We start from the raw sequence: 25,811 nt of genomic DNA on the forward strand, positions 1-25,811 counted from the left end.
AAAGCCCGGGAGCTGATGGCAGTGTGGAGAAGCTACAACAACTTGGGATAGGTGGCCTGGGGGTAGCGCGGCTTTTCATTCTGCCGCCTCTGCCGGACTTCATTTGCATTGTCCGCCGTGCAGTCATAGCAACAGAGTCATCCTGCGGGTTGGTATTTTTTTTAATATCCTTAATTTATTAAAAAAAAAACCCTAAACCCACACACAAAACCAACACTACCACCACCACCAAAAACCGAAAACATCGGGAAGTTCAGAGGTTGCCGACGCGGGCATCCCATGGGATGCGCCATCGGAGGAGGGCTCATCCCGCGCTCCGCTGCCGCCTCTGCGGCGGGGCCACCCGCACCCGCAACCGCACCTGGTGCTTCGCGAGGGCAAAGGGGATAGCGAAATGAAGAAAAAAAAGGGGATACAAAAATGAAGAATAAAAGGAAAAAAACCGCGCAGTCGCGGCTGCGAGGAGTGTTTGTGGAGGAGTTCGCGGCTGACGCTCCCCTGCGCGCCCCGGCGGCACGGTGCCCGTACGCGGCGCGCGGAGCGGGGCCGCGGGGCGGGCGCGGGGGCCGCTTTCGGCGGCGCACGGCGGGGCGGGGCGGGGCGGCGGAAGCGGGCGGGCGCTTCCTGCGGGAGGGCGGGCGGCCGGCGGGCGGATGCGGACACGGACGCGCACACGTGCGGAGCGATGGCGCGGGAGGGCTCGGGGCTCTTCGCCGCGTTCCGGGTGCTCGGCCGCTTCAGCGGGCACGTCCCGCACGTCCTGCGCTATCACGGCCGCCACCGCGAGTTCTACCTGGCCGTCGCCGTCGGGCGCAGCGTCCACACCTACAACGTGAGTACGCGGCGTCCCGGTCCCCGCTCCTTTTTCACGACCTCCTTCCCGTTCCGACCGGCCGTGGGGAGGCCGGGGCCGTGCAGGCAGATCCGCCTCTTCCTCCCCTCCTCCTCCCCCCCCCCCTCCGCCCTCGCCGTCACGATGCGGGAGCGTGTGCGGGGCTGCGGCGCCCCGGTGCCGCGGCTCTGCAGCCGGCGGTGACCGGGAGCGAGCGAGGGAGGAAGGGAAGGAGGGAGGCTGCCGGCTAAACAGGCCGGGAATGGGCTTTTTTAGCCATGCGGGCAGCGCTAGCCGATGCGGCACAGCCCATCCGTCGGGAGCGCCCAGGTACTGAAGCTTTTCCTTCGTTACAAGATAAATCAAAGCTCCCCCGCTCTGGTTTAGCTTTTGAGGATTACGTTTTAGGGGCGGGGGGCAGTCAGATCCTATTAAAACTCCTGTATGAAAACGGATGAGCATAACAGAATTCAGACGGACTCGTTTTTTGCAATGTAGAATCCTAAACCCCCTCAGGGTTGGAAGGGACCTCTGGAGATCACCCAGACCAACCTCCCTGCCAAGTCAGGGTCACCTTAGAGCAAGTTACACAGGAACGTGTCTAGGTGGGTTTGGAATGTCTCAAAAGAGGAAGACTCCGTTACTTCCCTGTGTTCAATCGAAGCATTTTCAGTGTGTAGGACACACAGGTTTGAGTATAGTGAACACCCGAGGGCAGATATCAGGGATTTCCCTGTGCTTCTGTGGCGCCTTTTGAGCCTTCGCTCCTGTCAGTCTTCACAGCCTTTGAAGCATAGTAGTGATCATCACTAGGCAGAGATGCTTAGATGCTTGCAACTAAAGCAAATTCTGTGTAAACAGAGGTAAAATTAGAATACAGTGTGGTTGTAGTGAAAATAAGGTAGAAGTAGAGATGATGTAGAAACTTAAGGTACCCAAGTTCCTCAGGGTGACTGAACATGTCCTTAGTTTTCTGTGCATTAGGGTAAAATATATCAGGAAACACAACTTACTGTTGGTGAGTAGCTGTCTTTTGGCAAATGCATTGTCCCATTCCTTTTGACCTGCTGTCTCTATGTTTTTCAGTAGACAGTGTTGTAAACTAGGATGAATCATTTTTCTGGTTTGTGAGGTATCAAATTCATTGTCTGATCTAGGTTAATTCCTGGAATTTTTAATTTCTATTTATAGCAAATTCATTGCAACCAATCACTAAAAACACCTTTTAAACATTTTCGTTGCAGGTGAAGAAGCTTGGTATTGTTGCTGTGAGTAAGTATGCATAAGTTGTTCATTCCTCTTATTTTGTTGTTTGGTTTTCTTTAATATGTCTGACATCTGCACTTCATTCTCAACTCAAAAGCAAAAAAATAAATTGTACTTACTAATATTTACACTGAAATATATTAAAAGTAGTTTCAGAAATCTAAAATATGAGTTTGGAAATAAGTGTGCTGTTGAAACTGGGATTTAGTCTCTTAGAGACGTACCTTGTGAACCTTCTGTTCTTACCATGTTGTTCTTCCAAAAACACCTCTGAGCCATAAGGATTGCACAGTGAATAAAGCTCAATTATTAATTTATTGAATTAATTTCAGATCCCTTCTTTTTGTTGTTGTTTTGTGATTATTGGAAGAGTGTTATAGGAGGAAAATAATTACATGAAGAAAATAGATGTGGATGTCTTCAGGGAGTGTTAGGAATTGGTTGTACTGGATACAAAGAATATGAATTGATGGCTTGACATTCACTTGGCCTTTGGTGACAAAGCACTTTGGGTGGCAACAGCAGGGCCCACTTTCTTCAGCACCATCACCAGCAGCCTGGGTGATGAGGCAGCATGCACTCCTAGGTTAAGCTTGCAGAGGATGCTGTTTTAGGAGGAGTAGCTGACACCCAGAACAGCAGAGTTTCAGTCCAGGGAGCTGTTGCAAAACATGAAGCCTGGGCCAGCAGGAACCTTGCCAAGTTCAGTGAGGATGAGTGCAGAATCCTGCTGCACCTGGGACAGAACAAGCTGGGAACTGACTGGCTGCACGGCATCCTGCTGGAGAGAAGGTGGGGCTGTGCTGGTGCCAGCCTGAATGTGGACCAACAACACGGTAACTGAGTAAGGCAGGCTGCATATCCAGCCTCATTAGGAATGCAGCCAGCAGGTCAAGGAAAGCTGTTCTTGTGCTGCACCTCACGCTGATGAGGCCATGCCTGGACTGCAGCACCCTGTTAGTGTGGTTCTGTCCCTTCCACAGCTCCTCTTTCTCCTGCAGAAGGGATGCTGAGGAGCCAAGAGAGTGTTGGGGCATCCAGCATACAGTATGAAAAGACACTGGAGTAACTGCATCTGTTTAGTGCTAAGAAGGGCAAGATACAGGGTGACCCAGAGGCAGCTTATTACCTGAAGGGCTGGATTTGTGCTGATGGTGGTAGTGGTAGACAGAGCAGCAAGGGGCAGCAGCCACAGATTGCAGCTTGAGAGGGTCACAGTGGAGGGCAGGAAAATTATCTGAGAGGTAAGTGTGCTATTGTGTAGACCTTGAGCAGAACTTCTTCTGAAGTGTCCAAGACTCAGCTGGGCACAGCTGCAGCTAACCCAGTCTAGTACTGGTGATAATCAAGCTTTGTGAGGAGCTGGTGGGATGTTGAACTGGTTGATTTCCAAAGGTCCCTTTCATTTGACATTTACATGATTCAGAGGGATGCACTCTGTCTTGAAAAGTAGGGGCTTTACTTCTGTATACCACTAAGTTTTTACAGAGACCTCATATATAAAATATATTTTATTAACAGAGCACCTTTTTATTTTTATTATTTTTATTCTTTTATTAACAGAGACATTTGAGAACAAATGTCACACAACCAGGACTAGATTTAGATGATCAGCTGTGCATTGTTAAAGCTGTACACACATTAATGTGTGTATTATGTAGATTAATTTCATCTTGCAAAATTATAAAAACATTGCATATTCTGTTCAGTGGGCTATGTCATCTTACATATGTAATCATCTGAGCTTTTTGCGAAATTGAGATGTTGACATACAAAATTGTAATTGAGAAAAATGAATGCTGTGCCTTTATTTTTACAGTGCTTTTGGTTTCTTGATGTTTTGTGGTTGGCACTCTGAACTTTTTAATTTGGGTCTGCCTAAAACTGTCTTAGCCTAAGCAGCCTTGCATACAGCTCCTGTGGAGTACTGGGTATCTGTAACCTGGTTGTAAGCCTGAGTCACTTCAGAGGTGCTCTGGGAAGATGTGGTCAAACAAATGAAACCTCATAGAGTGCAACCTTTTTTGCTTTCTTATTTTAGTTCCTCCTTTTGAAGCTGTGCTGCAGTACAGCAGAGTGTGTAGTTTTCTTTGTGTCTACTACTGATTCGCAGTACAAAGCACCTTTGTGGGAAAGGCTGCTGTGTGACCATGCAAGTTTGTATCATAGGTGCACTCCCACAGTGATTTTTGATCCGGTGTTTCTCTGCCGAAGTGTTAAGTGCTTTAATTTGCATTTTTATATTTCCTTGGAGAGTATTATTCCCTACGGTGTTTATTTTTCAGTTTTATACCTTTTGGGACTACACCACCAGTTTCTCAGTGTGGTCTGGAACTTTGACTCTTTTACCTTTTGGGCTAGTAAAGTAAATATCCCAATCTTAGTTACTCTTTCTGAGCCAGCTGTGAGGTGGGGAGTGAATATTCTTCAAGCGTTAAATTCTCAGTGTGGTCAGGAGTCAGGTGCAGGAGCAGGTGGCTAACTCCGAGGCCTGCAGCATAACTTAACCTTAATAAGCCTTGCTAACGCTGAGACTTTGATTTATTGTCTGCTTCCAGCCCTCACAAAGCTAACATGTACCTTTACTTGCAGAGATAATTCACTAATTAATTAAATATTTAATGTTTTTCAAAAGAACTACGTTGTGACCTACCAGTCTTATGTTACTTATAATGTTGTTACTGGTGAAATGTTTTGTAGTTTATATTTGCATTCTTCTGAAATGTGTGCATTTCTCTAAAATTCAACATAATGCTTGGCCAGAGGGCTTTTTTTGTGGGTCACCATGCCAAAAAAGTACACTGTTGAGCTTTCTCTCTTGCTAGGAACCTGAAAATTGTTTAACTTTTTCTTTTGTTTGATCAACAGGTAACACTTTGCCACAAGACATCACATGTTTGGCAGCAGATCGCATGTTGATATTTGCTTCATACGACAATATTCTCCATGCTTTTGCCAGGAACAAAGAGGTTTCTATTAACTTACTTATTACTCAGTAATACAAAACAGTTGTGTGTGTTTGTGGTATCAAGGCAGTTAATTTTATATGGATGCCGTTTTCCATAGATGTTTGGTACCTTCAGTTTTAGGGAAACAAACTGTAGAATAAGGAGTTAAAAGCTTAAACCAGGAGAATGTAAGAGCAAATTCCATAGTGGCTGAACTGTGTTTTGTGTGTTAATTACAATAATTAAGTAGCTACTTAAAGATTTAAAAAACCCATCGCTTCATGTAAGCTAAATTAGTTGAAAATAAATAATTAAAATACTTAGGTATCATATTTTTTGTCAACAGTTTTAAGTATCAGATACAATTATTTATCTTCCACTTCAAGTTGTCCGACCTTTCCATAAATTTGTTTTGAACTTGTTGCTGGTATTTGTTAGCTGTCCTTAAGTACTATGTTAACATGAAAATCTACCTTAACGGCTTACTGGAAGCATTTCTATTTTGAAATTGTAGGTGGTTCATACCTATGAAGGCCACAAGGCAAGGATACACCTTCTACAGCCTTTTGGTGATCACGTCATCTCTGTGGATGTCGATAATGTTCTTATTGTTTGGAATATACAGTCAGAAGGTGAGAGATTTTATTTTTGTTGCTGCTTTATAGGATAGCACTGTTAGACATTCAGTAATTTAAAAAGAAGGGCTTTTTTTAAATGCACATGTTCAGAAGTAGTTAATTCTTAAAGAAAATTCTTAAATGATTGTGCTACTGAATGGGTGATCTGAAGTCCTAATCCTGGTGTAATGTTTCGTGAATGGATACTGTACCATGTGGAGAGGCCCAGTAAGGTTCCACATAGACTTAAAGAGAGAATGTTTATATGAAAAGTACATTTTAGTGTTCCATTTTCTCATAAAGACTGTGATAGAGCAGCTTTGGAATTATCTCTGCAACCCTGTATTTTATTGATATTTACCAGACTGGGTACGACTAAATTCTAATGAATAATCCTTTTGTTTGCATCAGCATCTTCTCATGCTATTGTCAAGTGCTTTGTAAAAGTGTGCTTCAGTGCCCCAAACATTTTTCTTTAGAAAACATTCATTGGTGTGACCAATGTTATTCCCTGCGTGCTGGTTGTCAAAAGTGTCTGTAACCAGGCTTTAGAGATTTGGAGTTGCGATAACAAACAAAAGGCGGGTTAATCAAATGAGGTGTTTTGCTCAGGCAGGAGGAGGAATAGCTCAGAAAGATACAAATCACTACAGTGTTGCCAGTATTGTTGTAGTGGGTAGGCTCATAGTGAAAAAATACACCTTCAAGCCAACAGATATTACAACATAAAGCAGTTTAGCCTCTCCTGTTACACATTAGCTAATCCTGTAATGTAAGAAACACCAGTTGCAGGATTTGAAGAGTAGACATCGGTCCTGCTTTTACATTTGTGAAGGGGTGACAAGCCTGCAGATTTGTAGGGGTAACCGCACTAACACTATTTCTTACTGTTTTTGCAGAAGAGTATCTTCAAATAGATTTTGATAAAGCCACTTTTGCAGTTTCTGCACTTCTGCATCCCAGCACCTATCTGAATAAAATTCTCCTTGGGAGTGAACAAGGAACCTTGCAGCTATGGAATATAAGATCCAAGTAAGATTCTGATACTTTGGCTACACTTCATGCTCCAAGTAGTTTGATAGGCAACAAATGATACTGTTAAGTATGGAATCTTTTACTAGGTATTGGCACAGGTTTTCAGTTGGTATATCTCCAGGAACAAAGAATGCTGCTGCTCCCTGAATGCTGATGCCTTTCAGGTTGCGTGTTGTTTACTCTCCTTGCAAAATGTCAGGGGTTGTTCAGGAATTACTTTTTTTTCTTAAATTTCTTGGAATCACATAGCTTTCCCATGAGAGGTATTAAAATAATAGTTAAAGCATGTTCAGGCCTCCTGCCTCCCATCTTCCAAGCTTGGCTTTTTTGGTTGTTTTGAGTCCAGCAGAGTGCTGGCAGGTAGAGTGGAGGTAATTACTAGCATTTGAGCCTTAGACTCAGATAAGAGATGTGTAGACATGCAGTAATCCCAGTAGTTCATCATCCATAATGTCAGTATTTCATGCCTACCATGAGCAGCTGCTTTTCTAAATCATGAAAGTTACAGGTACGGTGAGCTTCACTGCATGTTCATGTTCATACTGCAGATAGGTGTTAAGTTGGCTTGCATAAATCAGTGTTTCATTCTCCTAACTCAGCTTGCCATGATATCACCGATATTTATTTTGTTTCATATATTTGTGTCATGTAGTTATGTCACCATTGTGGTATTAATGCACAACACTGGCTTTTTTCAATAAAAATTAGCCATAAGTTTTATTTTTAGCCTTATTAATATCACAGGTTTTTTTTTTTTTCCTTCTATCTTACTTATAAGGACAGATGCACAGCTGATATACTTTTCTGTGTACGTACATATAAAGCAACCACTTTGTGATGGAAAATACCCAAGGGTTAATTGATTTATGGGTTTTTTATGTTTGTTTTACAGCAAACTCTTGTACTCATTTCCAGGATGGGGCTCAGCAGTCACAACTCTTCAACAAGTTAGTATTTTTGTTATCTTTTCTTTTCATATGTAACTGGTCAAGAACAGCAGGCAAAATATTGTTTAAAATGGCAGCAGTAAAGATGGTTTGTATTCTCCCAGGGACTTGTAGTAGCCCTCTCTTGACTGAAGGTTTATTATCTGCTCTTCCTCTATTCCTAGTTCGGTTGCATTTAGCATCTTACCTTTTTTGTGTTCATCATGTCTATAGTCTTCACTGAATGATATCATGAATTCACAGGTTTTCAAGTTGCATTTGTATCATGAAGCTTCATTACACTGGTATTTTTTTGCCAAATTTATTTTGCTTTGGAGTTTGATAAAATGTAGATTTTGTTGATTCAGGAAAAGATTTTTTAATGGCATTTGCTTTATTTTTATTTTTGGATATAAAAATAAGTTAAAGCTTTTTTGTGGCACTGATCACAGCTTTGAAAATGGTCAGCAGTTGTCCAGGACAAAACTTGTAAATATGTGGGGAGTGTGTCAGGGTGTATAATGGTCCACCAGAGCTACTGGACACTTGAAGTGATCTGTTCTTCAGAGGAGTCACAGCTTCTGGAAACAGAATTTTTTCATTTCTTGCAGGCTCCAGCAGTGGATGTTGTTGCAGTCGGCCTTGTATCTGGTCATATCATTGTACATAATATTAAGTTTGATGAAACTCTGATGAAATTTCAGCAGGACTGGGGTCCCATCACAGCAATATCTTTTCGTACAGGTATGTCCTAATGTTTTTTAGTGAAAACATGTATGAAAGCACTAAAACTGAGCGGGACAGAGGAAAATAGTTTTTGATAAAACATTTCAGAATCAAATTTGTGCTGAGAGTTTTTTTTTAGTTTTCAAAGGCTGCAGGTAATCTAGAAAAGGTAGCAATAAGTAAAGAAGATCATGCATTTTCATCATGCTAGCTGTTTTATAGGATTTTCTTGTGTTCTTTGGGCACATGAAGTGACATACAGCATATTTGAAAAGAAAAGTTTGTTTACGGTGTGCCAAGAGCTAGCAGAGTACTCAATTGTCAGAGTTACTGTAATCAGTACATTTTGCTTTAGTGTCCAAACCTCCTTCTCAGCAGTGTCTTTGCCCCCCAGAGAATGTTAGAATGTTAATAGTTGAGTGACTACGGAATGATGTTACTGGGGAATCTTATTTATGTTCACAGCTTTTTCTTATCTAATGAACGTGTCCTAATTACTAAGCTAGCTACTTTAATGTTGATCCTTCCTGCAGAGCTGTTGATAGTGAATCTAATCCCTATTTGAATAGACTTGCGAATCTTAGTGTGATAGAGATTACCTTGTTGAGGAAGAATGCTACTGGAGAAAACTGTGGAAAGACTTGTGAGAAGTAGAAGGAGAGCCTTTTTGTGTCAATATCTATTCTGTTTTCACGCAAAACCTCTAGCTCTGATTGCTGGATTTAGGTGTTCTATTGTTATCTGATATGAAAAAGTCCTGGTTTTTATTATCAGTGAGTTTTGGGTTTTTTCTGATTGACATACTCCAACATTTCTGTTAAAACATATATTATTTCTAGTATCAACTTGAGATTTCTTTTTCCTTGTGATCGTAGGCTTTTCTTGCATCAGTTTTCAGATGTGACAAGTCAGTAGGGATGAGCTGAATATCAATAGGCAAACCTTTTGAACTTTTCTTTTTTTTGAGCAGATGGACACCCAATAATGGCAGCTGGTAGCCCAGTTGGACACATTGCTTTGTGGGATCTAGAGGAGAAGAAACTGATGTGTCAGATGCAAGATGCCCATTCCACAGCAATAGCTGGCATGTCATTTGTCCCTGGAGAGCCACTTCTTATTACAAATGGTGCTGATAATGCTCTACAGGTGCGTTGCAATTGCTGCTGCTCTCTGAAACCAATACAAAACTCGAGTTGCTGGTTCTCAGTTGGACTGTAGTGGAGTGTAGTTTAAAGATTTGCTGCTATGTTGTCATTGCCTCATTTACTGCTTAGTAGTTGCCTTGAAGAACAAAGCTTTAGACCCACTTTTCCAGAACCACACTTTATATCCCAGTACACTCTCTTAAATCTTGATCCATTTTTATGATGTTTTGGATCATAAGCAGATGCTGTTGATAAAAGTCCCTTGTGTTGCATGTACTGTGATGCCACTAGGCTTTGGTAGAGGGGCAGAATGAACAGGAAGCAGTCAGGTGCTGTGGTGGAAACTTCCAAAGCTTTAGGTAAAGGGTGAAAGCCAGTGTGTGACGTTGGCTGCACCAGCTTCCAGCTAAACATATTCCACTGACGAGAGATGCAATTTTTGGCAAGTCAGTGTTTATCAGCCTGTTTTTTCTGCTTGTTTTGGGATGCAGGTGTGGATTTTTGATGGACCTGGTGGTACAGGTCGGGTATTGAGAAGCCGAAAGGGACATAGCGCACCGCCAACAAAAATCAGGTACCATGGGCAAAATGGAGAGCAAATTCTTAGTGCAGGTATGAATTCCCATTCTTTTTCAGTTTGATTTCTTGCCGTGATAAAGAAAACGTGCAGAGCTAAGTGTCTTTATTAATATACTAGATTATATTTAATGTGTTGTATAATGTATTTATGAAACTTAGTAAGTAGTTAACATAAACAGTGTAATTTTTTACTGTAACAAAGTGTTTCACTAGAGTTTTCCTACTCTAATAGGAAACTAATGTTTCCCTAGATTAAGGTATCAGCAAGTAAGCTGAAGAGTACTAGAAAGCAGAATAGCGAAGGAGCTGCTCTTATCATCTGTATTTAGATATTTGATAAATAAAAATTGTTTTATTATCTCCTGAGCAAATATCAGCTAGTCAGAATGAAACCTGTAACAGCTAGAGAAATTTGGTTGTGGCAGGGGAACAATTAGCATAATGTATTTAGAAACTAATTTTTAATAACTCCTTTTTCCACTGGTTTGATCAAGCTTTGTGGCTTGCACTGTCTTTGTAATTTATTACAGCTTACTTGTATCTGTAATATTTATTTTCAAGGTTGCTTTTTACTGAGATATTAATCTAAAAGTGTAAAAATGAGTAAGTGACTACCCTTCCTTAGAAACTAGTGTATTTGAAAACACTGCTTAGGAAATGGAAGTGCCAGGTCAGACTGTGTTGTACCCCAGACCACTTAAGTAGTGGGGTGATAGGGACTCACTACCTAGTCTCTACTTATTCTTAAGTAATTAATTGTCTGCATGGGCTACTTTTGAAAGCATTACATTACCTGTACTAAGATCTCTTGCCGATCATCCAGCTAGTGACTTGAATTCATGTAACAAATTACTTGTCAGTATTTCAGCTCACACCAGACAAACCGCAGTATCAATCAAGTGTTGCTTAACAAATCTTCACATTTGCTTGTGCAGTGGAGAGGGCACAGAGGCAACCTGTACAATGAAAAGGGTCTTAATCTTTGAGATCTGATGTATCTGCAGTGTAGAGAGACTGACTCTCTACACTCCTTTCTGAAACAGTGGTAAAACTTTGTGCAGCAGAAATGAATTAGTTTCCTTTCAAGTGCTACTGGTTTCCTTAGAAGAGGCATCTCCTCAAATAAACTTTATAAAATTTCATTAATGAAATTCATTTCAATGATGACATTACAGGGTCAGGAATTGAACATGGAGAAGATGTCTGTGAAGAGTGTTTCATGTGAACATGTGTGGGGCCGAGCTGTAGCAATGGGATGTAGGCTACAGAAAATTAGGCTCCATTTATTTTGCTACTTACAGTGTATCTGTATTTACTCTTGGACCAGAAATTTTAGTATATACCTTATTATAGTGTTTAAAGTTGTTAATTGCTTATCTTTTACTTTTCTTTCTCAAATAGCTTATGAGTAAAGTTGATTTTTGCCCTTCACTGCTCTGTGCTAATACTTTCGTAGGTCAAGATGGAACACTACAGTCTTTTTCAACAGTGCATGAAAAGTTCAATAAAAGTTTAGGACGTGGTAAGTATTTCAGTCAAAATACAAACATGGGTGAAAAGAAGTCCTGAAAAGTATTTATGTAAATATTAGACAGGCCTTATTTTCATTTTAACTGTTCTATAAAAGCCAGTCACCTGAGTTATTTTGCAAACTCAGTCCTTCCTGCTGTAAGTGTACTCTTATACTTGTTTGTACTTGGAAAAAGTGATTTCTGATCCTGGCGGTGTATGTTACTTCACTGGGCATGATTTTTGTGTTAAAAATGTGTAAAGCAGTAGCTGACATTTTAGCATACATAATTGCAACTTTTTACCCTATTTCCCTTCTGTTCAACTGACTGAGTTATTAGCCAATTCATATTTATTGGCTTGAGTTCCTTTGATTTAGTGTAGAGCTGTACTTAAACACACGTTGCGCATCATGCTCTGGTTAAGGAACATTTTCATTTGGGAGAGCAAGGATCAGAAAGACTAAAATAATTTGTAGTTTTAAGTATCTGTCTGTATTATTATACACGTATTTGGATCTGTTTGAAAAGACACATAAGAATTAATTTGGGTATAAATTTGAAATTCAAGATGCTTTGGTTACTGAAAGGATGCTGTTTATTGCTTTATATAGTCATGTCTGTAGGACCATGTATTTAGCTGTGATGGAGGAACCTGTGCCTCAGGATTTCAGCACAGGATCCTGGAACAAAGAGATTTAGTGGCGAATTCACATCTGTGAATGTAAAAGGCTGATGATTTCCTCAGCATTGCATGAATTCTGACAGAAACTCTATATTAGTGTTCTTAGCTCTTCAAACCTAGGGAACAATGATGTGTTCATGTTAGCGAAATGTTTCTAAATTTAAGAGGAGCTTTGCATTTTGTTAACAGTCATTTTTAAACCGTTATGCTCAGTTCTAACCATGAGACTGAGACCCTTAATGTCTATTTTTAAGGTTCAATTAACAAAAAGAAATCAAAAAAGAAAGGCCTTAAGCTGGATACAATGGCACTACCACCGATTACAGCCTTTGCTTCAGGTAAGTGATCTTTGACATAGATTACAGACTAAATGTAAATATATTATCTTCAGGTATTAATTTAATTTTTTAACCCTCAAAACACTACTGTTTTGGAAGCTCATGTTATATGAAGATTAGATTATTCTGTGGCCTTTCATGAGCTACTGAGTGTCAGTTTAAAATTGCATTTGTCTTGATAAAATGTTCCAATATTTCAAAAAGAGCATTTTATATTAAAACATCCTTGTCTGCCTCTTGGCTTGAAAATCTCCTGCATGGGAGCCAAAATCTCCTGATGTACATATTATTCCAGGCTGGAAAACCAGCAGCTAGGTGGAGGATGAAGATATTTGTCAGCTGAGGAAATCTCAGTTGCAGTTACAGTTGGTTTTGAGTCCTCAGTACATTTATTTGAGCCACTTCTCAAAGTTGAATTTCAAGTAATCCATTCATTTGTAATTCAGTATGCAAATAATGAAACTAACTTCTTTAAGCAGAATTACAATTATCTTTGCTTCATCAAAATGTGTTTCTTTAAATTAATGACCTCCTCTTCAGACTTGAAATCTGTTTTGTCAAAAGTGTAGCTATTTTCTCTTCTGAGGATGATTTACTATTTCCTATGTTGGAAGATCTGGACTTACAATTTTGTGGAGCCATTTGACTTCAGTGATACAGACTGTTTGTATATACTTACTGCCAGTATGTGTGTATATCTGTAAGGTTTTTATTTAAAATTATTAAATTTTAAAATTAATGCTAGACCTGCCTGTGTTTAAATACATAGAACCTCCATTTATTTAAGTACACTCTAGAGTTGTTTCTTTTTGCTGTATTGTCTTTGTTTGGTTAAGTTAACCAGTTTGTATCTTGTTTTAATCTTTGAAGTTCTAGAAATCACAGTTTCAGGCTCTCAATTTTTTTAAATTTCCAGAAAAAATCAAACTTGTTCATTATTTAAATCCCCATATATCATATTTGACTACAAAGTTTGGATACCAAGTGTTTGATAAAGAATTTTCCTGGAAATGCAAAGAAAGTATTTTGCTATGTGAAGCGGATTTAGCTCTTAAACTTGACTTGGTTACCTGGTGACTTCTGCTGCTTCAACAGCTGAAGAAAACGTTTAAGACACTCAGCTGGAAACGTGTACAGTCTGAGCAGTCTAAACCATTTAAGCCAGTTTAAAACATTTACATTGAAGTATGCTTTTCAAACTGCAGAGTCTAAAATACGCAAAGACACAGAGCGTAACGTACTAAACAGTGCTTGTGTTTCTGTTGTTAGCATTTTAGTTACCCTGCATATGCACAACTCTTTGCCCAGTGGTTTTTCTGAGTGGTAGCCTTTTGACTGTGCAACAAGAACACTAAATATGAACTGTGCTGTCCAAAGGTATTTTAAAATATCAGGAGACCTTAAGTTTGACTTTAGAATTACTGCTTCTAAAAGGACTCTGTGTTACCTTGCAGAAGTGGCACATCAGAGTGACTGGGATGGTATTATTGCCTGCCATCAAGGGTATATAACCTGTACAACCTGGAACTATCAGAAAACCTCCATGGGAGCTCACAAACTGAGGCCAGAAGAATTTAGCAAACACAAACCTATTGACATCTATGCAACAGTAAGTTTATTTAGGCTAAGATTTCTTCAGATTGGCACTGCATGCTATTTTTATTCCTGTTGGTACAGAAATAATGCTTAGAATGAAAAAGCACTGTCTAGATGTGTCTTAGTTGCTTTGCAGAGTGATTTCTGCCAACTCAGTGTGTTCAAGGAGATGGTTTGTAATGCTTATGGTTTTAAGAAAAATTTTGCATTTGCATTTTTTCCTTAAACATTCAGTTCAACTTTCTGGTTCAGAGAGGTGGTTCGTGTTTTTCTTTATTCTATCACAGTGATGTAGAGTTGTCTGTATGCCTGTGATGGTTAACTTGCTCTGAGAATGCAGATTGCTGAAAGCTCTGGGCTTGGGCTTTTTTTGGCAATACAGGAAAGTGTACTTCCAAATTGCAAGCGGGATATTACCTCAAAATTTGCCAGTTGAGCTGGACACAGCAACATTGTGTCAAACACACAGTGACAGAGACAGAAATGTTTGCTGAAGTTTATCAGCTTCTTAAAGGAGGAATTACTGTGGCACACCTCTTTTGCTAGGGCTTCATGCAACTCCTGTGTGTTGTGGTACATTGTTTTTTGACCTTACGCTTACTAGTTAAGTGGTAGATAAATTAAATTGTAAATAACCAGTTTTCTTTTGACTACTAGATTTGGACTGTTCCAAAGACATCTAGACCACTGTTTCTTTGTTTCTTCCTATTTGAACTCTACGTGACCTTACCCTAATTTGGGAGGGTATTGGTAACATGGGCATTGAAAGAGGCTTGCAGCTGCCATGCTTAACACTTTCTCTTAGGGACTATATTTGTGGATATCTTGATTATTTAAGTTAACAGTGCTGATATTATTATCTATGGCTTCTGCTGGATGTCACTAAGCTAGGATTTCATTACCTTTCATAACCATGCACTGCCATATTTATTACATGTTGTCTATTTGCTCATTTTAGGAGCTTCTCCCTCTGCTTTCTTGAGATGTAGTTTGTTCTCTGCAGGTTTCCTCAAAGAACATGTTAGTATTTTGTATTCCCGATATGCTGTGTACCTTCTAACAACTTCACTGATTGATAGACACCTAAAGAATTGTTTGCATAGGTGCTTTGTTTTGTTTATTCTTTTTTTTTTATTCCCGTGAAAGGCAGTTGACATTACCTCATGTGGTAACTTTGCTGTAATTGGGATGTCAACTGGGCAGGTAGATGTGTACAACATGCAGTCTGGCATTCACAGAGGGCGTTACGGCAAAGAAAAAGGTAAGAACTCCTAAATTTCTAAAATACTGGCTCTTAACAGCAGTCACCTGATGTTCTGTCATCTTGAAAAATTTAAATAGTTTTTGAGTTGAATTTGGGATAGATTTCAGTTTTTCTAATTATACTGCACTGTCCTATCTTGCAGTCAGAAAACTGATTTGAAGGATCCTTGATAGTTATAACAGCTCTGATGTTAGTATATCCTTGGTTTTATTTAACACAAAATGGTCAGTTACCAAAATGGTTAGCACTAAAATGAGATACTCTGGCCTCCACTCTTTTTGAGATAATCTCATTTCCAATACTTGGCTTCTTGTTTTATAGGGTTCTAGCTCTTAGATAAATTTTTCCATCTGTTTTGTGCTCCCTGCTTGGAAATGAAAGAATGTTTCATGTAAATGGAAAATTGAAGTCCTAAGCAAGTCCAGTTCTTTGCATATGGTGTTATTTTTAATTATCTAGCTGCAAATTTAGAACATAATGTGGCAGTGTTCTGGCGTTTCCTTTTAATAGTTGCATACATATATATTTCATGTCATGTGTTCTCATGCATGTTTTTGGCACTTGTGATCTGAATTTTTTGTTGTAGAAACAAGGAAAGAGTCCTGATGAACCGTTAAGACTTACTGGATTTCTAAAAGCCATCTAGCTCAGCAAATACGAAATGGTCTCTTTGTAAAATCGTTGGTTAATAGTGGGATGAATTTTCTAATTTTGCTTACTGGCCAGTAGCTCTCGTATAGATTAAGAAATTGATCCAAAACCAGAGGAGCTATGTCTTGCCTTTACACTGCAGTGTGAAATAGCCTAGGAAAATTCCCAGCCTTTGTGCCTGAACCAAAGCTGTAATTTTTTCTGGAGTGGTCGGGCCTCTTGGAACTATTCCTTAAGTGATTCAAGAAGTCCCTCAAATCTCACAATCACAAAAAGTTCCCCAAACTGAAAGCAGAAATAAGAGCTAACACTCCACTTCAATTGCACTTCTTACGTGTATTCTAGATGTTTACTTGAAATCAATTTAGTTTCTGTAGAGATGAAAAAAATGTAGAATATTGGAACATCTTGTCAAGTGTCTTTCAAATTGTCATATGCTTGCTACTCATTTGTTGTAGTCAGGCAAAGATAAACCAAATAGTGTTTGTCATTCAGCTGATTTCTGTGCTAAATTTAAATCCTGAAATAATACTCTCTTTTCTCTCGACTTGCAGCACATGAAGGGGCCATTAGAGGGGTAGTGGTGGATGGATTGAACCAGCTGGTAATCACAGCTGGTAGTGAAGGATTAATTAAGTTTTGGAAATTCAAAATGAAAGATCTGGTTTATTCCACTGAACTTCCTTCTCCTCCGAGTGGAATTCTGCTTCACAGAGACAGGTAAGAAACTGGAGTTATTTCATGTGCGTATTTTTTGGTGAACATACTTGTCGAGAATGGTAACCAGTATTCTTTATTAGAATATATTAGAATTTATATTTCTGATGCTTTGAAATACAACTGACTAGTAAACACAGGATGACAAGAGATTTTATTAGACTGAAGAAATGTAACAATGTCCTATTTTTAGGATAAACAATACCTAGAGCAATGTTAGAATGTTTTTATTTTTTGTCTCTTGAGTATTCCCTGTCATATGTGTTGATGTTTCTTGGCAGTGGTATTCTGGGAATTGCCTTTGATGACTTCACTATTAGTGTTTTGGATATAGAAACCAGGAAGATTGTTAGGACATTCTCAGGACACCATGGACGGATTAATGACATGGTAATTGTTAACTCATTTTCATTTGTGACATACACAGATACCTAACAGATTTCACAGATGGTGGACTTCTCTGCATGTATTAAATCACTGGGTATTATGTTCAGCTGTGAACAGTAAAGCTGTAGTTCAGCTCCACAGCACTTCTAGCCATGTTAGCTTTAAAATGTAAAGTGGTCAAATTGCCATCTATTTTTTAAGTGCTTTGTGATTTTACTGTAACTTGGCAACAAGCTGATTTGGAGGTCAAACAAAACAAAGCGTTGGGAATAATGAAAACCACGTTGGGGAGCAAAATTATGCAGTAGTCTCAGCTGTGTATATAGAAAAGACAAGCAAGCTGAAAACAGATCTGAGATTATGCAGCACATTGATATTTGGTTAAATCTTATGTAATAGTCCATTGTAGTGTTCAGTAAAATAGTTTTTAGCTTCAAATTTACTTATAAATTCTACTAAATTAGTATTTACTTAACTTACTCAACTTCATGCTTAGGAATAGGTTTCACCTTCAATGTAAAAGGGAGGACCAAAGTGCTTCAACCAACAGTGAGATATGTCCTGTGTTTTACATTTGAACCTGTTCTTAAAAAGCTTCTAGATTTGTTCTTTTCTCACTTTCAGTAATGTATTGTCGGTTTTGGTTTATGGCCAGACCATTTCACCCTGGTTTTAGGGAGCAGTCTAATCTTGGCAGGGCCTCCTGTGGGGTTGGCTTATCAGTTGTGCCATAAAATTGACTATTTTATTTTAGACTTTCAGTCCTGATGGTCGTTGGCTGATAACTTCATCAATGGACTGTTCCATTAAGACTTGGGACCTTCCCTCTGGATGGTGAGTCAGTTTAAAAACATGCAGCAGAATAAATAATACCCTGTCTGCTAAATGGCAGAAACCTTCTGGCTTGGTTATCTGTCACCAGATGTGACAGATTCAAAGTTGCACTTGATGTAGCAACTCTGTCCACTATTTTAGTTGTGTCCAGTGCTAGCAATGTGTGTCTTTTTCTGGGTCTACAGAATAACACTGTCCTGAAGATCTGTTGATGACACCTGGAGCTTCCATGTAGTGTGAATGAGTGTGAATTTGTTCTTTGTCTGGAAGCAGTGCTATAATCTAAAGGGCAAGAGATTGCTTAGGGTGAATTGCAGTCTGATATGCTGAGGTATTTGTAGGATCATAGAGTGGTTTGAGTTTACAGAATCACAGAATCACCAGGTTGGAAGAGACCTTCAAGATCACCGAGTCCAACCCATGCCCTAAGACCACCTCAACTAAACCATGGCACTGAGTGCCACATCCAATCTTTTTTTAAACACATCCAGGGATGGTGACTTGACCACCTCCCCAGGCAGACAATTCCAGAACTTTATCACTCTTTCAGTAAAAAACTTTTTCCTCACATCCAACCTAAATTTCCCTTGGTGCAGTTTAAGACCGTGTCCTCTTGTCCTGTCAGTTGTTGCCGGGGAGGAAAGACCAACCCCCACCTGACACCTTTCAGGTAGTTGTAGAGAGTGATAAGGTCACCTCTGAGTCTTCTTTTCTCCAGGCTAAACAACCCCAGCTCCCTCAGTCGATGGAAGCAAAGATCTAGTCTAACTGGATGTGGAAAGGAACTTTTCTCACTAGATCAGGTTACTCAGAGCCCCAGCTTGGCCTTGAACACCTCCAGGGCTGGGCCATGCACTACTTGTTTATGCAACCTGTTCCAGTGCCTCACCACCCTCATAGTAAAGAAATTCTGCCCTACATCCAATTTAAACCTACAGTCTTTCAGTTCAAAGCTGCTGCCACTTGTCCTGTCACCATAGGCCCTGTTAAAAATCAATCTCTCAATCTTTCTTTTTAATCTCCATTTAAGTATTGAAAAGCCACCAGGTTATCTCCCCCAGAGCTTTCTGTTCTCCAGGGTGAAGAACACCACAGCTCTCTTTATTTTTCTCATAGGAAATGTATTCCAGGCCTTGGCTCATTTTCCTGGAGCTGCTCTAATTTCATGCATGTCTTGCGCTGGGGGCCCCAGAGTTGGATGCAGTACTCCAGCTGGTTTTGTAAAGAGAGGCCCATTTTCACTTACATTCATTTTAACAACACAGTATGGCTTTACATCAGTTACATTTTTCATTTGTTTGTACTTGCAACTGCCAAAAATACTCTCTTGTGATCCACTGTGAGTAGTTTTCTCCCAGAATAAAGTTTGGCTGAGAAGTAGACAAGTACACAAAAGAAGTTCAGGAGCATAGAAAAAAGCTGAGAAGTAACTTTGCATTCTGCCAGTGCATTCTTTCAGCAGCACATCGGATAGATTTTTATTTTTTTTTTTTAGGAATTTAAGGTACTACTGTGCAGTGTGCAGCTCTGGTGGTTGTGCCTGGAACTGAAAGGTTTCATTCGGGTTGATTATTTTTGTTGATGTGGTTTGGTAAATTTTGTATACTTGTAAGAGTTATCATTTTACTACTACAAGTGCCTTGCATCTCAACAAACAATTGGCCTGTTCTTGCACCATCTAAAATAGACTATGTTCTAGTCTAAAATAGAGCAGGATGGACATTGTCTTCTTCCCTGTGTAAATGGGAAGGAAATTAGCACTCTGTCTTTCTAACACTCTTTCCCTTGCAAAGTAGTATGTCTACAAAAAAATGCAGCTTTAGTTAATATCAGTTTCTTCTATTTTTCATTTCTTTAAGAACATAATACTTTGTGGTAAGAATCTATTCATAATGTTTTTAAAGCAGTCTGATGGTAGTTCTCCTTTACATGTAAAAAAAATTAAATATTTTGTCTCTTGTCTCTGAAATTCGGGTCAAGCTGAAATCTAGGCAGGTACTTAGACCCTGGTTTTAAAAGTAATTAGGTGAAATTACATTTCCGTTATGTAATGGCAAGGTTTTCCCATAGCTATAGGCAGAGGAATGTATTGAAAAGGAGGAACAGCTTTAAATAAAAGGCCTGATGCTTGCTTTACCTCTGTGGCTCATAAATAGGAGAGACATCTCAGGAACTAGAACATCAACTTTGATATAGTTCTTATAAAAAAATGGAAAACGTGTTTCTAGAATCCAACATTTATGAAAATTACCAACTGACTTTAATAAATGGTCTGATATCTATTAACTGGACATCTGTTTTTACTTGACAGTGGTGCTTAACTGTTCTTATGTAATAAAAGTCTTCCTAGTGCGTGTTTTTGCTGTAGGGCTTTTTGAAAACTGGGGAAAAAAATACCAATTTGTGTGAAGAAAGTTATAAGCAGAAACCCTGGCATTATGCAGATTTTCTGCTGTGTGGCTTGCATAGGCAAATTAAGAAATCAGGGATACGAGCTGACTGTTCATAGTTTGGATGGAACACTTGAGAAAAAAAACAGCATAAGAGACTTGTTAAATGTGAGCCTAGTAGCTTTATACTTTGCATTGTCTCAGTTTTGCAGTTAGGCAGGAAGCATAAAGGTCTATGCCTTCAGTCCTCTGGCAGGATTCATTTAGCTTTTTGTGTAAAAATTACAAGCACGTCTTATTTCCTGTGTAGATTGATCCCTCCTTCCCCCAGGCCTGTAATTTTAATCATGATTTAAGTTCAGTAAGTAGAAAAACTTAATTTCTTGTTAAGTTTGTTTTGGAGTTCTTTGTGGTTGATTTATTGAACAGACTTTCTCAGCTACAGATAAGGATTGTGATAAAAGGATGGATTTGAAACTAAAAAAATTATCTAGGGTAAATTTTTTTCACCACTGTGCACTGTGTGCAAAATGTATCTGGTATAAGTTTGGGATTTGTGGGTTTAGTGTTTATACTGAAAGTGATTAATGATTTTTTTCTTACCTGAGATTTGCAACATGTGTCTAAGAACATGCAGAGGGAATAAAACACCCCATTAAGGGGAAAAAAAGGCTTTTATTTTTGGCATGCTCTCTCATGCTCATCACAGGAGTGCTCAGTATCTAAGGAAATACATGCCCACAAGATTTTATGTTTTGAACTGCTGTGTTACATCAATATTTTTTCTATCGTTAGTGATTGGAACATGGCTGTAGAGCTGTAAACAAGAACAAAGTATTCACACTCTTCATTTGTTCTTTTTGTTTCTCTTGGTGAACTAGTTGTCAAATTCAACTTTTACTTAAAATTTGGAGTAACTGAAGTTTATATTTCAACAAGTGACAAGCAATGCTTGAACCTGGGCTTGAGTGGAAGTCTGCTAGGGAGTGCATCATCCAGAACTTAAATGTCTCATTGTTAAAATAGTGGCATAATAAATATTTTAAGTTTGTCTTTACATGGTCTTTTTTCGATTTTCTGCAATAGTGAAAAAAATTATCAAGGAATGGTTCATCAGGCTGAAGATATGGTAATGCCAAAACTGTTGCAGATAATCAAACTTCACATTGTACAGTTCATACTTTATTTTAGAAACATTATGTGCTAGTATTAACCAGGTGTATATGAAGTATGCTGAGAGAGGGAATTGTCAGTCTGAGCAGCTGGGCCTGACTGGAAGTACAGAATTTATGGCCACTAAGAAGGTTTGTGTTAGGTACAAGGAGTTTAATAATTCGTCACATATTCCCCAGGGTGTGCTTATCTAAGGATGTGCCAGCTTTATCCAGAATTTTGTAGAGACAAGTGTTTTGTTGCACAGTGCTCTTCACTTGCTACATTGATATGATCTATTTGGATACTTCTGCTACCCTGGTTTGTGTCCATACTTGTAGTGGCCTCTTTGCATTCAGCTGTAATTCAGATATGTGTAGATAAACAAGTTTATCTTGCTGATAATTTTTCTGTTGTGTTTTTTTCTCCATAGCCTCATAGATTGTTTTTTGGTCGACTCTGCAGCTGTGAGCCTTACTATGTCCCCTACAGGAGATTTTCTGGCTTCAGCACATGTGGATGATCTTGGAATTTATTTATGGTGAGTATGAGTATGTAATCTGTTTCTACACAGAATTTAGGATGGGAAGGAGTTCTTATAATCACTTGTACTGCAAATAGAGAATTGCCCTGTGAAGTATCATCTCCAATGTTTTGTGTTTTCTGGTTCTTATTAAGACAGGTGTTCTGTATTGCTCTAATTCGTAAATAATGAAATTTAAAAATTTGATGCAGTTAAAATATTTATTCTGATAGTTAAATGGTCTCTTTTTTTCTAAATGTTTCATACTCTTAATAATTCCTGTTATGCCATTCCCAAAGTTTTTCATAGACTCCATTTCCCCCCCCGCTTTGAAATGTCCTTGTTCAAATAGTGTTTCTTTCTGAAGTGCTTTTCTTGTCCTGCTATACAGTGTTGTCTGAGACTTCTGAGCAGTGTATGAAAATTGTGATTATTTATCTTTATTAGTGATAAATGAGCACAGAGGTAAAATGTGGTTTAGTTCAGTTTCCTCCTGATAAAGCTTTAAAGCAAATGACTGTTCAGGTCCAGTACTGAAGTAGCACACTCTGAAAGTGGTTTGGATTTTTTTCCCATTCAGCTGGCAGATTATTTCAGGTTATATATGTTGGCTGTAGTTTTGCCTGAGGAGTGTTCAGCTGTTAAGTCTTCCTGTGGTTAAATAAACGTGCTTCCTTGTGAATAACAACAGATGTTTTTACCTAGCTTTAGTTTATATTGACAAAAGAAGAAATTTGCCAGAATCATTTGTGTGCGTATTTCAATCCTGTGAAAGCAGGATGAATCATTTATTTTTGCATAATGTCTTGTGCATAATGTTCAGCCTGGAGAAGGCTCTAGGGAGATCTCAGAGCTGCTTCCAGTGCCTAAAGGGGCTCCAGGAGAGCTGGGAGAGACTTTGGATAAGGGGCTGGAGTGACAGGAAAAGGGGGAGTGGCCTCAAACTTAAAGAAGATAGGTTTAGATTACACATTGGAAAGAAATGCTTGATTGTGAGGGTGGTTGAGCACTGGCACAAGTAAATATATTTTTGGCCAGCAGGACTAGAGCAATTATTGCCCCTGTACTGGGCACTGGTAAGGTCACACTTAAAATAACGTGTTCAGTTCTGGGCGCCTCACTTCAAGAAGAACATGGAGGTCCTGCAGCCTATTATTATTATGTCCTTGGCAATAATACTTGAACATAACATTTACATTGCAGATGTTCAGGTGAGTCTATTGCCACACTTTATTTCTTGCTTATCTGGTAGATGAGGAGAACTAATCTTGAACAGAGCCTGGTGAATTGCCACACTGAAGCAGTATTAGACTGCGGTATAAATTGTGTCTGAAGTACTTGTTCCCCTTCATCTGGAGATGACTTTTAAAATGCCTGTCTTATTTTTTCAGGTCAAACCGTTCTTTGTATTCACTTGTGTCATTGCGGCACCTTCCTGCAGATTATGAACCTTCTTTGGTGACACTCCCCAGCACCTGCCCCATGCAAGGTAATCCTCAGATGAAAATGTATTTTATTTTCCCCTTGCAGTTTGTTTCCCTGCTTGTATGCCATAGATTCATTGCCATTGTCTTGTTGGCAAGAGAATTGGGTTCAGCTGACCTGCCGTGTGCCTGTGCCCAGTGAAAGAAAGGCCTAAGTGGAATTTTTTTGCTAAATTAATAGAAGTGATTGTGCTTCAGAAGTCCTCTAGATGGAGGTCTTGTCTGCCCAAGTTTGGAGTGCCTGCACTCCATCTGCAGGAAAATCACACTGGAAAAACTATTGGCCACTAGAACATACTTTGTGATGGTGGCTGCTGTAGCAAGCCCATACTTGTTTACATACTTAAATTAGGGAGACGGGATTCATCCCAACACTGTGAATGTTTTTATCCTGATTCTGGCAGAAAGTTTTAATCCACTTTCTGTCTTCAGTAAATGTAAAGTTCCTGTTTAGATGCTAAGGGCTCTTAATGGGTTACATTCCTTTGTTGTTTCAGGCTTGTCTTAATAAATTCATTGTTTTAGCCAAGTAATATTTTGCAAAAAGAAGGGAAAGTAGACATATTTGGCCAAGACCACATAGGAAATCAAGAGAAAATTGAGTGACTGACAGTATAGCTTTTCTTGTGGGATGTTGTGCTTTAATGTTGAGATTTTCTTTATTTTTATGTGCCACTTCAGTCAACCTATGAAGAGGTTGTGATGAGGTAGTGAATATGGTGCAAGGATTTAAATGCAAGGATTTCACAGCTTTGTAACTTAGAACTAAAATGACTGTGTATATATTTAGACAGTTAGAACAATGGCTTACTGTCAAAACTTTGTTTTCTTTAAGAATTCTATAAATTGGTTTTGTATAACTTCAGCCAAAGTAGACAAATCTTATTACTTTTTAAAATTTTGGTTATTCAGTTCTGCATCTCAGCTCTAATCTTTTAAAATTATTTAATATTTCATAAGGCTAATACACATTTTTTCTGTAGCTTTCAGCTCTATGTTATGTTAGCACCTATGTCTATAACTATTATGCATTTGTTATTCAAAAATCGCGAAATAAATAAAAGTGTTTGGCTTGATTTTTTAAAAAATGAATGTGGCGTATGAATGTTTATAAAAGATATCTGTTTCTGCAAGATGTGGATGTGTCAGGAGATGAAGAGCCGTGTGATGAGATGATAGAATATGTTTCACCTGAGCAATTGGGAGAGCAGCTGGTGACCCTTTCCTTGTTACCGGAATCAAGGTGGAAAAATCTCCTCAACCTTGATATTATCAAGGTACTGTGCAAAAAAATAGCATACATCCAGATACATTTGCCCTATTTCTATGAAATGCATTACCTATTCATGAAACTTGATCCTGCTTTTCAGGCATTTTCCAAGATTTTGCAGTAGAAGTCTATATGGTGCTTTTCACAGTTCCTGGGATTTGGGAAAGGGGCTGTTTTTCTGCTAAACAGTAGCTTCATAATTAGTGGTAAAAGATTTTACCTGTATATTTACTTTTCAGTTAGTCTTTAGATCTAGTTTTCAAAGTATTTTAAACATAAAACTGTTGACAAACAAAATATTCCCATGTGCTCTTACTACGATGATAATGATTTTAATTCAAATATCTAATTAACAGAAAAAAAATAAACCAAGAGAGCCACCAAAAGTTCCAAAGTCAGCACCTTTCTTCATCCCAACAGTTCCTGGTCTTATACCCCGATACGTTCCACCAGAGGAGGAAAATGATACACAGGTAAAAACAAGAATCAATGTAATTGTGTTTATGTAATGTGTTTTAAAAGAAATCTTAAATGCTTGTTAGGATTGAGTTAAATCACTAGACTTCAAAGTACCAGTTTTAACTCACTACACTATTGCTTTATTTCTCAAAGTCTTATTCTGTCAGTAGGAAAATAATCTAATTGAGTTGTAAAAATATGTCTGCATATTCATGTACACACTGTTATGCTTTTGTGGTCCAGTCAAAGGTAGTAAACCTCGGAGTGCTGGCACAAAAATCTGATTTCTACATTCATCTTGAAGAAGCCCTGAGCACCAACAAATGTAAGTTAACAAAATATTTCACAAAAAATGTTGATGCTGCTTTTATTTTGAGATATATATGTGATTTCTAATGTCAGAATTGTAACAGATGTGAGGGAAAAAATATGCATAGTACAGTAGAAAAGGCAAAGAAAATGACTTAAAACAGATAGCC

At 38.8% G+C, this 25,811-nt stretch overlaps 1 protein-coding gene across 1 annotated transcript in view; it reads left to right on the plus strand.

Moving 5' to 3' along the window:
- Positions 1 to 649: 649 nt before the first annotated feature.
- Positions 650 to 25,811, plus strand: part of WDR36 (WD repeat domain 36) — a 31,860-nt gene continuing 6,698 nt past the window's right edge. The window contains exons 1-21 of the mRNA XM_082301349.1: positions 650 to 832; positions 2,077 to 2,104; positions 4,967 to 5,067; positions 5,561 to 5,678; positions 6,563 to 6,695; positions 7,591 to 7,645; positions 8,236 to 8,368; positions 9,321 to 9,496; positions 9,987 to 10,107; positions 11,531 to 11,596; positions 12,522 to 12,605; positions 14,060 to 14,214; positions 15,348 to 15,462; positions 16,671 to 16,836; positions 17,115 to 17,223; positions 17,975 to 18,054; positions 22,030 to 22,137; positions 23,511 to 23,608; positions 24,738 to 24,880; positions 25,230 to 25,346; positions 25,576 to 25,657. Of these exons, the coding sequence (XP_082157475.1) occupies positions 686 to 832; positions 2,077 to 2,104; positions 4,967 to 5,067; positions 5,561 to 5,678; positions 6,563 to 6,695; positions 7,591 to 7,645; positions 8,236 to 8,368; positions 9,321 to 9,496; positions 9,987 to 10,107; positions 11,531 to 11,596; positions 12,522 to 12,605; positions 14,060 to 14,214; positions 15,348 to 15,462; positions 16,671 to 16,836; positions 17,115 to 17,223; positions 17,975 to 18,054; positions 22,030 to 22,137; positions 23,511 to 23,608; positions 24,738 to 24,880; positions 25,230 to 25,346; positions 25,576 to 25,657 (2,335 nt within the window). The 5' untranslated portion in view covers positions 650 to 685. The remainder of the gene's footprint in view (positions 833 to 2,076; positions 2,105 to 4,966; positions 5,068 to 5,560; positions 5,679 to 6,562; positions 6,696 to 7,590; positions 7,646 to 8,235; positions 8,369 to 9,320; positions 9,497 to 9,986; positions 10,108 to 11,530; positions 11,597 to 12,521; positions 12,606 to 14,059; positions 14,215 to 15,347; positions 15,463 to 16,670; positions 16,837 to 17,114; positions 17,224 to 17,974; positions 18,055 to 22,029; positions 22,138 to 23,510; positions 23,609 to 24,737; positions 24,881 to 25,229; positions 25,347 to 25,575; positions 25,658 to 25,811) is intronic.

This window comes from Coloeus monedula (assembly GCF_965178545.1).
Source record: "Coloeus monedula genome assembly, chromosome: Z".
Classification (NCBI taxonomy): Eukaryota; Metazoa; Chordata; class Aves; order Passeriformes; family Corvidae; genus Coloeus; species Coloeus monedula.